Genomic DNA, 14,452 nt, shown 5'->3' on the forward strand with positions numbered 1-14,452 from the left:
TTGCCATTTCTTGGGCCACTCCGGTGGCATATGGAGATTTGCAGGCTAGGGGTCAAATCTGAGCTATAGCCACCGGCCTACACCAGAGCCACAGCAACTTGGGATCCGAGCCACGTCTGCAACCTACACCACAGCTCACGGCAACGCCGGATCCTTGACCCACTGAGCGAGGCCAGGGATCGAACCCAAAATCCCATGGTTCCTAGTCGGATTCGTTAACCACTGCGCCACGACGGGAACTCCAAATGCCTACCTTATTTTAAGCCCATTTCTCTCTCCCTCTTCCTTTCTCTCCCTCTCTCTCTTTAAAATCCATCATGTTCTTGTATTGCCTCTGTGGCAGTTAAAGAAGTTCATAAGTGTAATTTGGAGTTCCCGTCGTGGCGCAGTGGTTAACGAATCCGACTAGGAACCATGAGGTTGTGGGTTCGGTCCCTGCCCTTGCTCAGTGGGTTAACGATCTGGCGTTGCCATGAGCTGTGGTGTAGGTTGCAGACTCGGCTCGGATCCCGCGTTGCTGTGGCTCTGGCGTAGACCGGTGGCTCCAGCTCCGATTCAACCCCTAGCCTGGGAACCTCCATATGCCGCAGGAGCGGCCCAAGAAATAGCAACAACAACAAAAGACAAAAGACAAAAAGACAAAAAATAAATAAATAAATAAAAATAAAATAAAAATAAAAAAGAAGTTCATAAGTGTAATTTAACATGCAGAGTGCTTAAACTTGTTTAGAAATAGATGCATGCTAGGAAAATATCAATAAATTTCTAATAGAAAGTAAGGAAAGAAAGATTTGGGTTCCTCAAGAATCTTTTCTTTTCTTTTTTTTTTTTTTTTTTTTTGCTTTTTAGGGCTACACCCATGACATATGAAGTTCTCAGGCTAGGGATTAAATCAGATTTACAGCTGTCGGCCTGTGTCACAGCCACAGCAACACAGTATCCAAGCCAGGTCTATGACCTGCACCACAGCTTATGGCAATGCCTGATTGTCAACCCACTGAGTGAGGCCAGGGACTGAACCCCCTCTAGTTGGATTCATTTCTGCTGAGCCACTAGGGGAACTCCCAATGAATCATTTCTATAACTAAAAAAAATTAGGACAAAAGTCTCTGCTCTTTTAAAAAATACAGTAGCATTCAAGGTATCCTCTGGATCTCTCTTTAAAATGTATTGTAGGAGTTCCCGTGTTCGATCCCTGGCCTTGCTCGGTGGCTTATGGATCCAGCATTGCTGTGAGCTGTGGTATAGGTTGCAGACGCGGCTCGAATCCCACATTACTGTGGCTCTGGCGTAGGCCAGTGGCTGCGGCTCCAATTAGACCCCTAGCCTGGGAATCTCCATATGCCGCGGAAGTGGCCCTAGAAAAGGCAAAAAGACAAATAAAATAAAATAAAATAAAATGTATTGTAGAAGAGCATGGAATTATGTATTGAGAGCTAACTGCTTACTCATCCCAGATCTACCTCTGTTTACCTAGCTGTTCCTGCCTAGCTACTTGAGCAGGGCCTTCACTTCTCTGCATCCTTGCTTTCTTTTTCTTTTAAAAAAATTTTTATTATAGTTGATTTACAATGTTCTGTCAATTTCTGCTGTACAGAAAAGTGACCCAGTTTATTTATATATGTATATATATATACACACATAGACACATTCTTTTTCTCATATTTTCTTCTGTCTTGTTCTGCCATAAGCATATAGTTCCCTGTGCTATACAGCAGGATCTTCTTCTTCTTTAAAATGGGCAGGAAGTTCCTGTTATGGCTCAGCAGAAACAAAGCTGACTAGTACCCTGAGGAGGTGGTTCGATCCCTGGCCTTGCTCAATGGGTTAAGGATCTGGCCTTGCCGTGAGCTGCAGTGTAGGTCGAAGACGCAGCTTGGATTTGGCATTGCTGTGGTTGTAGTGTAGGCCAGCAGCTGCAGCTCTGATTCATCCCCTAGCCTAGGAACTTCTATGCCATGGGTGAGGTCCTAAAAAAAGCAAAAAATAAAAATAAAATAAAATGGGCAGTTTCTTACTGTGCTTATCTCATAGGTTCTTGTACCAATTAAATTAGATAAATAAAAATGCTATTATGCTCCTGTAAGCTGTTAGCATTGGAAGTATTCTTTCATGAAATGATGGTAAATTAAAAGTGAAAAAGGATTTGGTGTTATATCCCTTTTCTCTTTCTGAGCTTAGGCTGGTTTTTAGTTGGTTTTTTTCCTCAGATCTTTTTTAGATCTAGAACAGTGGTTTTCAAAATCTGAGTAATGAACAAACCAGTAGGTTGTAAAGTTTAGCACATTGCATTCAGCAGTGTTTTCAAATGAAGTAGAATAGAAAACCTCAGAAGGAGTTCTTATTGTGGCGCAGTGGAAAGGAATCTGACTAGGAACCATGAGGTTGCAGGTTCGATCCCTGGTCTTGCTCAGTGGGTTAAGGATCCGGTGTTGCCGTGAGCCGTGGTGTAGGTTGCAGACATGGCTTGGATCTGGCGTTGCCATGACTCTGGCATAGGCTGGCGGCTGTAGCTCCGATTAGACCCCTAGCCTGGGAACCTCCATATGCCGCAGGCGTGGCCCTAAAAAGCAAAAAAAAAGAAAGAAAGAAAACATCAGAATGCATCACCTATAATAAGGAAATTACTACTCCATGAAACTTTCAGTTGTTGAATATACAAACCTAAATAATACAGAGTTAAAGCAGAGTGAATTTTTTACCATAAGTAAAAAAAAAAAAAAAAAAAGTTTCAAAAACGTTTGAAAAATGTTGTTGTAGAATAAAGAGTTTAAAAGTCAAAGAAACAGAAAATGGTTTTCTCCAGTATCTGTCTCTGTTTAAATATAGGCAGTCATGTTGTAAATGTTTTCTGTTCTTTTTTTGCTTTTGTCTTAGAACGTGATTTATCAGCACACACACACGTATAAATATATATATATATATTTTTTTTTTTTTTTCCTTTTGGTCTTTTTCTGACTGCATCATGTGGAAGTTTCCAAGCTAGAGGTTGAATTGGAGCTGCAGCTGCCAGCCTGTGCCATAGCTCACAGCAACGACAGACCCTTAACCACAGAGTGGGGCCAGGGATTGAAGCCACATCCTCATAAATATTAGAAGGCTTTGCCATTGCTGAGCCACAATGGGAACTCTGTTATATATATTTTTAAATGATTATAACCCTACAAACCTCCTATTGTCATTTTTATTTTTTGTATGACATTAAAGACACTTTCCAGTTTTGTTTTTGTTTTGTTAGGTTATACTACTTTTTTTTTTTTTTTTTTTTTTTTTTTTTTGCCTTTTCTAGAGCCACTCCCTCGGCATATGGAGGTTCCCAGGCTAGGAGTCTAATCGGAGCTGTAGCCACTGGCCTATGCCAGAGCCACAGCAACTCGGGATTCGAGCCACATCTGCGACCTATACCACAGCTCACGGCAACGCCAGATCCTTAACCCACTGAGCAAGGCCAGGGATCAAACCCGCAACCTCATGGTTCCTAGTAGGATTTGTTAACCACTGCTCCACAATTGGAACTCCCAGGTTACGCTACTTTTAAAGTAGACACGATATTGCAGCCAAGTGATTTATTAATAGTTTTTCTTATTACCCCCCCATGTAATTATACCCCTAATGTTCAAGTTGCTTGCTATTTCTCACACCTTTATTAATGATTTAAAAAATAATTTTGTATGTAAAATATTTTCCATATTTTGGAAGTATAATACATTCTTAACCTTAATGTTAAAGAAGACAACGTATGAAAAGCAAGTATATATTTGACTATATAAGAATTCAGGGAGTTCCCGTCGTGGCGCAGTGGTTAACGAATCCGACTAGGAACCATGAGGTTGCAGGTTCGGTCCCTGCCCTTGCTCAGTGGGTTAACGATCCGGCGTTGCCGTGAGCTGTGGTGTAGATTGCAGACTCGGCTTCGGATCCCGAGTTGCTGTGGCTCTGGCGTAGGCCAGTGGCTACAGCTCCGATTCAACCCCTAGCCTGGGAACCTCCATATGCCGCGGGAGCGGCCCAAGAAATAGCAAAAAGACAAAAACAAACAAACAAACAAACAAAATAAATAAAAGTTTAAAAAAAAAAAAGAATTCAGGCTCTCTAACAAAAAATAATGTCAGAAAACAAATAGATGGAGAAAATGAGAGAGGGTTTTTTATAAAAATAGCTCATACAAATGCATATGGAAAACATTAAATCTGCAGTAAACAGACAAAGAACATTTAGAAATGATTTAAAAATGAATAGATCTAAACGAAACTCTTGAAAAAAGTTCAACTCCCAATAGTAATAGAAAATTGCATATTAACATTAAGGTACCATTTTTTCTTTCAAATTAGGAGGGGTTAAACAATTATGTAATACTGATACTAACAAGAGCAGAGTAAAAAAGACACTTTGTTGCTAGTAGCAGCATAAACTGCCACCTAAAACTTTATTTGAAAAGCACTGGTATGTATCATGATCCTTAAAATATTCAAACACATTTATCCCTTAAGTCTAACCTTCATCCTTAAAAATTTGGAGTTCCTGGAGTTCACGTTATGGCTCAGTAAGTTCAGAACCCGATTAGTTTCCTTGAGGATGCTGGTTTGATCCCTGGCCTCGCTCAATGGGTTAAGGATCCAGTGTTGCCACAAGCTGTGATGTAAGTCACAGATGAGACTCCTATCTCGTATTGCCGCAGTTGTGTCGCAGGCCAGCAGCTGCAGCTCTGATTAGACCTCTAGCCTGGGAACTTTCATAGGCAGGTGTGGGCACTAAAAATAAATAAATAAATAATTCCCTGATGGCCTAGGAGTTAAGACTCATTGTTGTCACTGCTGTGGCTTGGGTTCAGTCCCTCACCTGGGATTCCTCAGCATGCCATGGGCACAGCCAAAAAGAAAAAAAAAAAAGTTTCACAAATGCTCAGTTCTGTTGTAGATAAGTGATAAATTTACCAAGCTTAAAATGAGCAAGATCTTAGATGAGGTTTCTTTTCCTGTTTTTTTGGCTGTGCCTGTGGCATAGAGAAGTTCCTGGGCCAGGAATCAGATCCACACCATAGCAGTAACCATAGCCTCAGCAGTGACAACACCAGATCTTTAATCTGCTGAGCCACCAGAGAACTCCCTATTTTTTGTTTCTAAAAGGAATTACTTTTCTTTTTATCACTAAACAAAGAGAGCCCAGTTTTGCCTGCCTACATTTATACTGGAGACACTGCTAATAGTTTTTCTGTTTGAGTTTCATGAGATAGAGTACTGACCATATTTTGTAGATAAAGAAACAGAAGCTTAATTGAATGATTAAAAGAATTTTACATGTTTTTCTAAAAAGATTTGAAATGTTTTATAAAATGTATTAATACTCATGTTTTATTACATTGTACTCTTGGTGGGATACAACCTAAGAAACTGTCCTTGTATTTAAAGATAAAAATTTTTCTGACTCTGAATTGAAGTAATCCATGAAAGAAATATTATTCAGACTTTAGACTCTATTAGCATTGTGATTATCATTTCTGATTTTTGGTCATGTAAATCTGAAACCCATTGGTTTTATTTAGCTTTCCAGTTCTCAGGGAACAATAGAAACCAGTCTTCAGGATATTGAAAGCAAATTATCTCCAGGTGGATTGCTGGCTGATACATGGACCCATCAAGAAGGCACTCATCCAAAAGACAGACAGTAGGTTATAACTTCACTGGTAGTTTCTGCTCATATTATTAAATGTCCTTTTTCACATCAACTCAATTAATTTATTTGGATTTTTCTTCCTCAAATAGTGTAGAAAAGCTACAAGTCCTGTTAAATTGCATCACAGAGATTTACTATCAATTCAAAAAAGACAAAGCAGAACGTAGTAAGTAAAATTTGCCACTTACTCATCTGATGAGGTAGCCCTGTAGTTGTAATTCGCTTGAACTAATTTGGTATATTTGTTAAGGATGGCTACTTAAGTTATTTATTTCACAGACTTGAATTCTATCAGGAAAGAGGTTGAATGTATTAAAAATTATTCTTAAAACCAACCTTTTGGGTATTTCAAATCAGGGCTTGTAAACTCCAAAACCTCTGGAGGCCCTTCCCATAACAGAAAGGAAAGAGATTAGTCAGTGGAGACCGAGGGGAGCTAGAGAGGGCCCCCCACATCCTCAGAATGACGGGGAAGCCACTATTCAGATTCATCTGATTGTTTTCCCAGTCTCAAGAGAAGCTAGACATACAGACTTTATTTGAAATACCCTGATGTTTGAATGTTAACAGTTAATTTTTTTCTCTAATGTTACCACTGTACAGACCAAATAAAAGCATTTGTGAGCTGTATCTACCCATGGGTCACAAGTTTGTGACATCTCCTTTAAATTTCCAGGCTTTTTGAAGTAACCATCTCAAAAGAAAAAATACTGCATGCCATTTCTTGATTATGCATTTACAAAAGTAATATATATTCTTATTTTTAGGACTAGCTTATAATGAAGAACAAATCCACAAATTTGACAAGTAAGTGTCCAGATTATGTTTAGTAATTACTTCTGATTATGTTATTACTGTGATTCTTCTTAAAGTTGGAGTTAATCACAATAAAAACTGCATTTTAATCTTAGCTCTATAGAATTGTTACTATATGTGCACATGTTTGAGGCCCACTCATCTGGCCCCTGGGTTGAGAGAGAGGTTACTGAGACGGGAGAATAAGGGGACACGCCTCTGCCTCGAGTGTGCAGATTACAGAAGGACAGGTAATAGAGAACATAGGCCAGGGCAGACTTAACCACCTCCTTAACCTTAATCTCTCAGTAAACAGTTTTTGATCATTCTCTGCTGAGGATTTTCTTTTTCTTCTTTTGCTGCTCTAATGTCTATCTTGGAAACTTCTGGTTTAGTGCTTTAAATATTCTAAACTCACAATAGTCATGACAGGAAACATGAATTTCATGTATTTGAAAATTCTTTACTATTGGAAATAGAAACAGTGATGGTGGTTTAAGCCTCTGATTATTTCTAAATTGCAGGCAAAAACTATTTTATCATGCAACAAAAGCTATGACCCACTTTACAGAAGAATGTGTTAAAAAGTATGAGGCATTTTTGGATAAGTCAGAAGAATGGATGAGGTAAGTAAACTTTTTGGAGGCTGATTAGTGGTTGACTGCACAATATGCAATTTAATGTATACTGCATATTATAAATAAGAATATTTCATTAGACAGCTTATTAATCTATTTTTTGTTGTTGTTGTTTTGGCTTTTAGAAAGATGCTGCATCTCAGGAAACAGTTACTATCCCTAACTAACCAGTGTTTTGATATTGAAGAAGAAGTGTCAAAGTATCAAGACTACACTAATGAGGTACGGCTTCAAAATCATCTAGAAAGAAACCTTTTTCCTGTTAGGAAGAATCAAAATTCTTCTCAGTTTATATCTGATAATGACTAAGAAGAGAGAAATAGGATATAAAATGCCTATATTCAGCTCTGCTTGCCCATTTGCGTTACGTATTTTGAGCCAAGTTTTTAGAACTTACATGTTTAACAATTAAAAACATCTGCTAAGCCATTTTTTTTTATCCTCTATAGGAAAAATATTTTAAAGAGTTATTTAATTTCTCTATCATGATGGTTTTAAAATTAAAACTTGGAGTTTACTTTGTGGCATAGCAGGAATGAATCTGACTAGGAACCATGAGGCTTCAGGTTTGATCCCTGGCCTCTCTCACTGGGTTAAGGATCCGGCGTTGCTGTGAGCTGTGGTGTAGGTTGCAGACACAGTTCAGATCTGCCATTGCTGTGGCTGTGATGTAGGCCTGCAGTTGTAGCTCCGATTAGACCCCTAACCAGGGAACCTCCATATGCCACAGGTGTGGCCCTAAAAAGCAAAAAAAATAAAATTAAATTAAAACTTAAAGCTCTAAAAGGCTTATTAAAACTTGTAACATTTGAGCTAAGATCTATAGTTAGTATTTTGTTCTGTGATTGATGTGGGTCTTGCTTTTCTTTTGTTTTTTGTTTTTTTGTTTTTTTTGTTTTTGATGTTTTAGTTACAAGAAACATTGCCACAGAAAATGTTTGCAGCCTCCAGTGGAATCAAACATACCATGACCCCAATTTATCCATGTTCTAACACATTAGTAGAAATGACTCTTGGGTAAGAAATGTATTATTTAGTAATTATAATGTTTCCATTTTTTAAAATTTATTTTTGTGATCTTGCTTTTATTTTGAAATTCTTGATATTTGTTATCACTGCATTTGCTAGTGTTATTTAATCTGGAGAACCAATCTAGAGAACTAAAACATAAATATAATTCTAAAGTACCTAAATCCTTTTTTTGAGCGAAGGAACTTATTTATCTTTATTTCGAATATGTATAGTATGAAGAAATTGAAGGAAGAAATGGAAGGGGTAGTTAAAGAACTTGCCGAAAATAATCACATTTTAGAAAGGTGAGTAATGCAAAAATCATTCTTCCCAGTGATTATATGCTATTGAGTTCATTTACATGTTTCTGTATTTGTATCTCTGTCTTCCTGTAGCAATAGGTTAAGTAGCAGGAAAGGAATATTGAGTCAGAACCCTGAGGTTTTGTGAATTTCATGGTGCCTTTTAATGTGTTTGGGGTTGTTCGGATAAAGACAAGTCAACTGTTATTGATGCCATTTTATACAAGCACTGGCTAATAGAATTCTCTGAATCGATCTGTGGAAACAAAAATCTCTTGGACATTATCTTTCAAAACATTTTCTCATTAGAATCATCATTTGCAATTTTGGAATCAGAGTCGCTTATGAGATGCCGGCACTCTAATTGGTGCTGTGTAACTCACAGAGCCCTCTGCATACCTCCTTGAGTGACTTCCGTGCATGTGAGTGCTGTCTCTTCATCGAGTTCTTTGAAGATCTGGGTGTCTGCTTATCTCCAGGATCCTAATAGATCAAGGAGAAAGAGCTGGAAAACATACAGAACCAATAAAGCCGCTCTTGGCGGCTGTTCCTTATACAGGTTCCTCAGAGATGTTCAGTCATATTTGGCTTGAGAATAGAAGCCTTCTCTGTCAAGCCCTTCGGTGCTTCTCCACAGATTCCCTCACCTCCAAGGTACTAATGCAGATATTTCACGTTTGAGGGTGTTTTGTACACTTACTTACAGGGCGCTTTCTCCCTGCGTGACCTCACTGAGCATGCCTTCCGGCCTTGTGCAGGGCAGAGCACGTAGTCTTTGTCCATGTCGTATGGGTATTGAGGTTCATACCTGAGAGGGGAACTGGGGCTGGAAACCAGCCTCCTGTCTCCTCACATCTCCCCACTAGCCCTGTTCTCACAAATAAAAGACCAGAGGTTCCTAAGATTAACTGTTAGGAAATCACATGCTTTTTTGAGCAGGAAGTTATCAGACACTTCTGTAGTATTATGTTTTTTTAATGAATTGTTAAAGTTTTTTTCAAACAATATATAAATGTAAAAATTGAAATAAAAGACTCCACCTGCCCTTTCTCATACCTCTCTACCCCCACGGAAGTAATCACTTCAGTGATTAATAGTTTGTTGTGCGAGTGTGTTTTATAAGAATAGAATCATTCTGTTCATACTAGTTTAGTCTAACTTTTTTTCACTTAAGGCTGTGTATCAAGGGTGCTTTTCCATATCCACACATATAGCTCTATTTTTCTCATTTTCAACAGCTGCCTGGTATTCCTGTACTAGGCATGTATGGATCTACCATATCTATTTAGGCATCCCTGTTTATTGGGCATTTAAGTTGTTTCTGGTTTTTCACAATTTCAAACCATGCTTCAGTGAACATACTTACATACTTTCATATACTTGTGTGAGAATTCATGAAGGGTTGATGTCTAGATGTTTCTAGATGTGAAATTGCTAGGTCAAGCGTATGCCTGTTTCAATTTTGATAGGTGTTGTTAGTTGTCTTAAAGGCTTATTTTGGTCCCATTGTCGACTCTGAACATTATCAGTTTTTTTAGTTTGTTTAGTAAAAACTGACATTTTGTTTTAATTTGCATTGTTTTGATTAATAGTAATGTCAGACATCCTTTTATATGTTTATTCATTTTTTTTCCTGTGAGTTGCCTTTTAGGTTTGAAGTCTTTCCTACTGGTTTCTGGCAACTATGTAGTAATTATTTAACTCTTCATAACTTTATAAATCAGTTTATAGTTTCCTAAAGCTAAAGATTAGCAAGTAGAAGAGACAGTTAAAGTATGTTTTAACAAAGTTTGGTTTTGAATCACTTATGTTTTGCGAAATAAAAATTCTCACTTCACGAACCATGTCCAATAAGTCGTGTTTTATGTGCAGGTTTGACAATGTATGAGTGATCAGACAGGATACAATCATAGCTTAAATGTTATGTGAACCACTTAAGGATTTGTGCCAAAACTAGTAGTAGAAGCCAGGGTGTCTGTACACTCTCTCCATGTGGATGCCTGTCGCTTCAGATTTTCTTGTGTCTAAAATCACTTAACATCATCCTTCCCAGCTCGGTTTCTCCTCTGATTTCCTCATCTTCTTTCCCTTTCTTATACTCCTGTGAACATAAATTATTTAGATACTTAACTCTTCTTTACTTCCTCTCATCAGCCTCATTTAGATCTCCTTTCCCCTCACTTGTGAGCCGTGGTAATAATCTGTCACCTCTTTACTTAACCAGCCCTTCTCATCTTTACAGCAAAAATAATCTTCCCAGATACTGATCTGATAGTACCACTCGCTTGGCTCAAAAATCTCTGAACTCCTGTTACCTAAAAAGTCTAAATTCATGCTTGAATTCAAAGAGTATAATAATCCAGCCCCAGCCTAATCACCCAACTTTATTTCCCGCTATTCCCCAAAATAACATTCTGTCTAGCAAGGTCCTATTCCTGTCACTGAAGTATGTTACACTGACTCCCAACTCCACCAAAAAGAAATTATCCAACTCCTCCTAACAGTTTCTAGATTACATTATTCACCGTTTTCTTTTAAGAAGTCTTCCCAAGCCACTGAGTTGTATTTTTTCACTTATTTTTAATAATACCACTGTGTTTCAGTGAGAAATAGAGTAAATTGTAGTTGGTTAGCTCTTTAAAAATGATGGTTAATTCCTCTGGCTAATATTGTATACTCTTCTGTAAAATGTTGGAGGCCAAATAAATGAATCTTCTGAGATTGCCTTTTTTTCATTTGTTTTAGGTTTGGCTCTTTAACCATGGATGGTGGCCTTCGCAATGTTGACTGTCTTTAGCTTTATAAAGAATTTGAGAAAGTTTCAGTTTGCACAAGAAAAATACTGAGGCATTAAATGAATGCCTCTAGGTGGTCTCTTGTTTCTCCATTTCACTGTTGGATGTTGTCTTGTAAATATGTATGATACTGTAAATACATAAAAAAATATAAATTTTTGGCTGCTGTTAAGATGTAATTTTACCTTTTAACATTTGTAATTACATGAGGACGTTTGACCTCAGTGAGCTCTTAGAAGAAAGCCATGACCAGTATGTTGAGATACTGATCCTCTACTCTTCTGAGTAAGGTTAATTAAGTCATATGTCTCTGATTGGAAACATTTTTAACTGGAACCAAAAGTGGCATCTTTACAAATCATTGAAGGCTGATGGTTGACACGTTGTAATCAGTACAATGGAGAGGTAGCTTCTGGGAGTGGGGAGCAGCGCCGAACCACTGTTCTACTAGGATTACAGTTTTTTTGAGAAGGATGAAGTGGCATTATCCCAGTTACCCTCATATCTGTTTAATTTCAGGTAACTTATTAAGCAGATTTTTTTAAGTGATTTAATTCTTAAAAACTGTTCATTTTCATTTTGGCCATAAATGTATAATTGTCATAAAAATTTTAGAATCATTTCAACTGTTTTAAGCTGTATATTCTTTAATTCTGCTTACTACTTCATGAAGAAATATCAATAAATTTCTCAATTTTAATGTAAAGAGTTTGTATGTTTCTTTGTACAACAGTTTGAGAAACAAGAGTTTCATTATAAAATATTGGCTCTAAGACCTATGTTGTATAAAATATCCTTGTTTTGGGTTTTTTTTTTTTTTTTTTTTTTTTTTTTTTGGCTCTTTAGGACCACACCAGCAGCACATGGAGTTCCTAGGCTAGGGGCTGAATTGGAGCTGCAGCCACCGGCCTACACCACAGCCACATGGCAACGCCAGATCCTTAACCCGCTAAGCAGGACCAGGGATCGAACCCGAGACCTCATGGATACTAGTCGGCTTCATTAACCACTGAGCCACAATGGGAACTCCTTTTATATACTTCTTGATCTGTAAGAATCAGATTCTTTTTTTCTGGGATAAATTACTGCCAGGGTTTAAAATGCATATTTTTTCATCAACTGTAATTTTTAAAATAATGCATAAAGTGAAATAATGAACAAAGGGAGTTCCTACTGTGGCACAGCAAAAACAAATCCAACTAGTATCAAAGAGGATGAAGGTTCTACCCCTGGCCTTGCTCAGTGGGTTAAGGACTCATCATTGCCATGAGCTGTTTGGGGTAAGTAACAGATATAGCTTGGATCTGGCATGGCTGTGGCTGTGGTGTAGGCCAGCAGCTATAGCTCTGATTTGACCCCTAGCCTGGGAACCTCCATATGACACAGGTGGGGCCCTAAAAAAGACAAAAGAAAACAAAACAGCTATACTCCATTACATAAAATAAAAATTGGAATTCCCTGGTGGCTCATTGGGTTAAAGACTTGGTGTTGTCAGTGCTGGCACAGGTTTGTAACTTATGCATGCCATGGGCATGGGCAAAAATAAATTAACTAATTTAATAAAAACATTTTTTTCCAGTTTAAAAAAAAAAAAACTTACGAAACAAATGGGATCAGGTCTATGGCTTAAAGAGGTAGCTTGTTAATCACCACCAAGTCCTGTGAGTTGCCACGGACAATTCTGTTGGATGCTGAATTAGCAGATACTGGTTGCTTTGCCTCTCGATGAAAGTGATTATATTTCTGTGGAGGGGATGGGGTAAGGGGGTGTCTGTACTTAAAAATTATCAAGGGTTGCATTAGGTTAGAGTTTCTGAAGCTTAAAAGTTTCTGAAGCTTTCTTTAGAAAGTACATCTATTAATACAGTTTCTAGTTCTGAGGACTAAGGTCCAAAGGAATGACAGGGGAAGGGGATTTAGGGCTAACAGGTGGCCCCCAGACATACTGGCTGAAAGGGAGTTCACAGCTAAAGTGTCATGTGTGGCTGTTACTGTTTCCTTCATCCATGCTCTCTGAGAAGAGTTGTTCTGGAACACACACGGTTCTAGCTATGGCCCTAAGAAGTGACATTAACAAGACATGCAGAAGAATAGCCCGGCTCTTTTACTGGTTTCCCAGATCACTGACCTGCTCGAAGAATCGGAAATCCAGGTTGCCCTGGAGCCAAGGTGGAGGTAAGTTATCTGAGGCTAATGCTTCATTTGAAATACATTTTTTTTTCCTGTTACTAAAATGGAGCTTCCCTGAAGTAGTGAGGAAAAGTTAGGCTCTCAAAGCCTTTTAAAAACGTTATTTTACATTTGCTTCTGAGGAAAAATTGAAAAAAACCAAAGAAATTTTGAAGGTGAAATAGTAAAAGCCATCAACAGTTTATAGTCCAATATATGCTCTTTGGGCATTTGTGATCAGAGAAGCTTTCTAGAGAGAGAGATGGAAAACGTTTACCTTTAAAAACCAACTTTTAAAAAGTCTCTTATTTTCAGTGAATCTCCATTTACTTGTGAAATTAAAATTCCTTAGACTAGACAGAAAAGAATAATCAAGTGTGTGCCCCTCCTTTTCCTAGAAAACGAAAAAAACACCCATGAACCTTATTTCTTTAGTTCAGTTTTTACAGCATCTTTTCGTCAGGTATTAATGCGAGATGTGAAAGCACCTTAAGTCTGCCGCTGCCGAAAGCTCCACATTCCAGGCCAGTCCTGCCTGGCTGGAATGTGAGGGCATCGGAGGAGGTGGGGTGGACGGAGGTGTGAGCTCTCAGTCCAAACCTGACCACCTTCTGCAGAGCCCAGCTCACCTTCGCCCTGTGCCCATGGAAGGAGAGCTGGACTGAGGTACACAGGTTCCCTCCCTTCTCAGTGTTTCATCTCACAACCAGCTTCAAATCATAATTATAGCTTGTAGCTCCATTTCTTTTTTTTGCTTTGCATTTTAGGGCCACATTGCAGCATGTGGAAGTTCCCAGCCAAGGGTCCAATCACAGCCACATCTGCGACCTACACCACACTCGAGGCAATGCTGGATCCCTGACCCACTGAGTAAGGCCAGGGATAAAACCTACATCCTTATAGACACTAGTCGGATTCGAACCCCGCTGAGCCACAGTGAAAAGTCCCAATCTATTCTATATTTAACAGTTTGCAGCTCTTAACCCCAAACTCCCAATACACCTCTTTCTCTTGGCAACCACAAATCTGTTCTCCATGTCTGTGAGTCTGTTTCTGTTTTGTAGATAAG

General features: G+C 38.4%; 1 protein-coding gene across 9 annotated transcripts in view; it reads left to right on the forward strand.

The window, feature by feature from the left end:
• The window catches only part of TBK1 (TANK binding kinase 1), a 49,472-nt gene extending 37,552 nt beyond the window's left edge, over positions 1–11,920 (forward strand). For 6 of the 9 annotated variants that reach the window (XR_014845103.1, XR_014845104.1, XM_021090852.2 and 3 more), the window contains 8 exons: positions 5,543–5,664; positions 5,763–5,839; positions 6,441–6,480; positions 6,993–7,094; positions 7,232–7,328; positions 8,017–8,123; positions 8,351–8,422; positions 11,165–11,920. Coding sequence is in view for 5 of the 9 variants with exons in the window: in XM_021090852.2 (XP_020946511.1) it covers positions 5,543–5,664; positions 5,763–5,839; positions 6,441–6,480; positions 6,993–7,094; positions 7,232–7,328; positions 8,017–8,123; positions 8,351–8,422; positions 11,165–11,216 (669 nt within the window). In the remaining 4 variants the exon portion in view is untranslated. 9 annotated transcript variants of the gene reach the window in all.
• The last annotated feature ends 2,532 nt before the right edge of the window (positions 11,921–14,452 follow it).

Source organism: Sus scrofa, chromosome 5 (assembly GCF_054392235.1).
Source record: "Sus scrofa isolate SSC_HxYL_T2T_F1_AM1 chromosome 5, Sscrofa_HxYL_maternal_Yorkshire_Landrace_v2.0, whole genome shotgun sequence".
Taxonomy (NCBI): Eukaryota; Metazoa; Chordata; class Mammalia; order Artiodactyla; family Suidae; genus Sus; species Sus scrofa.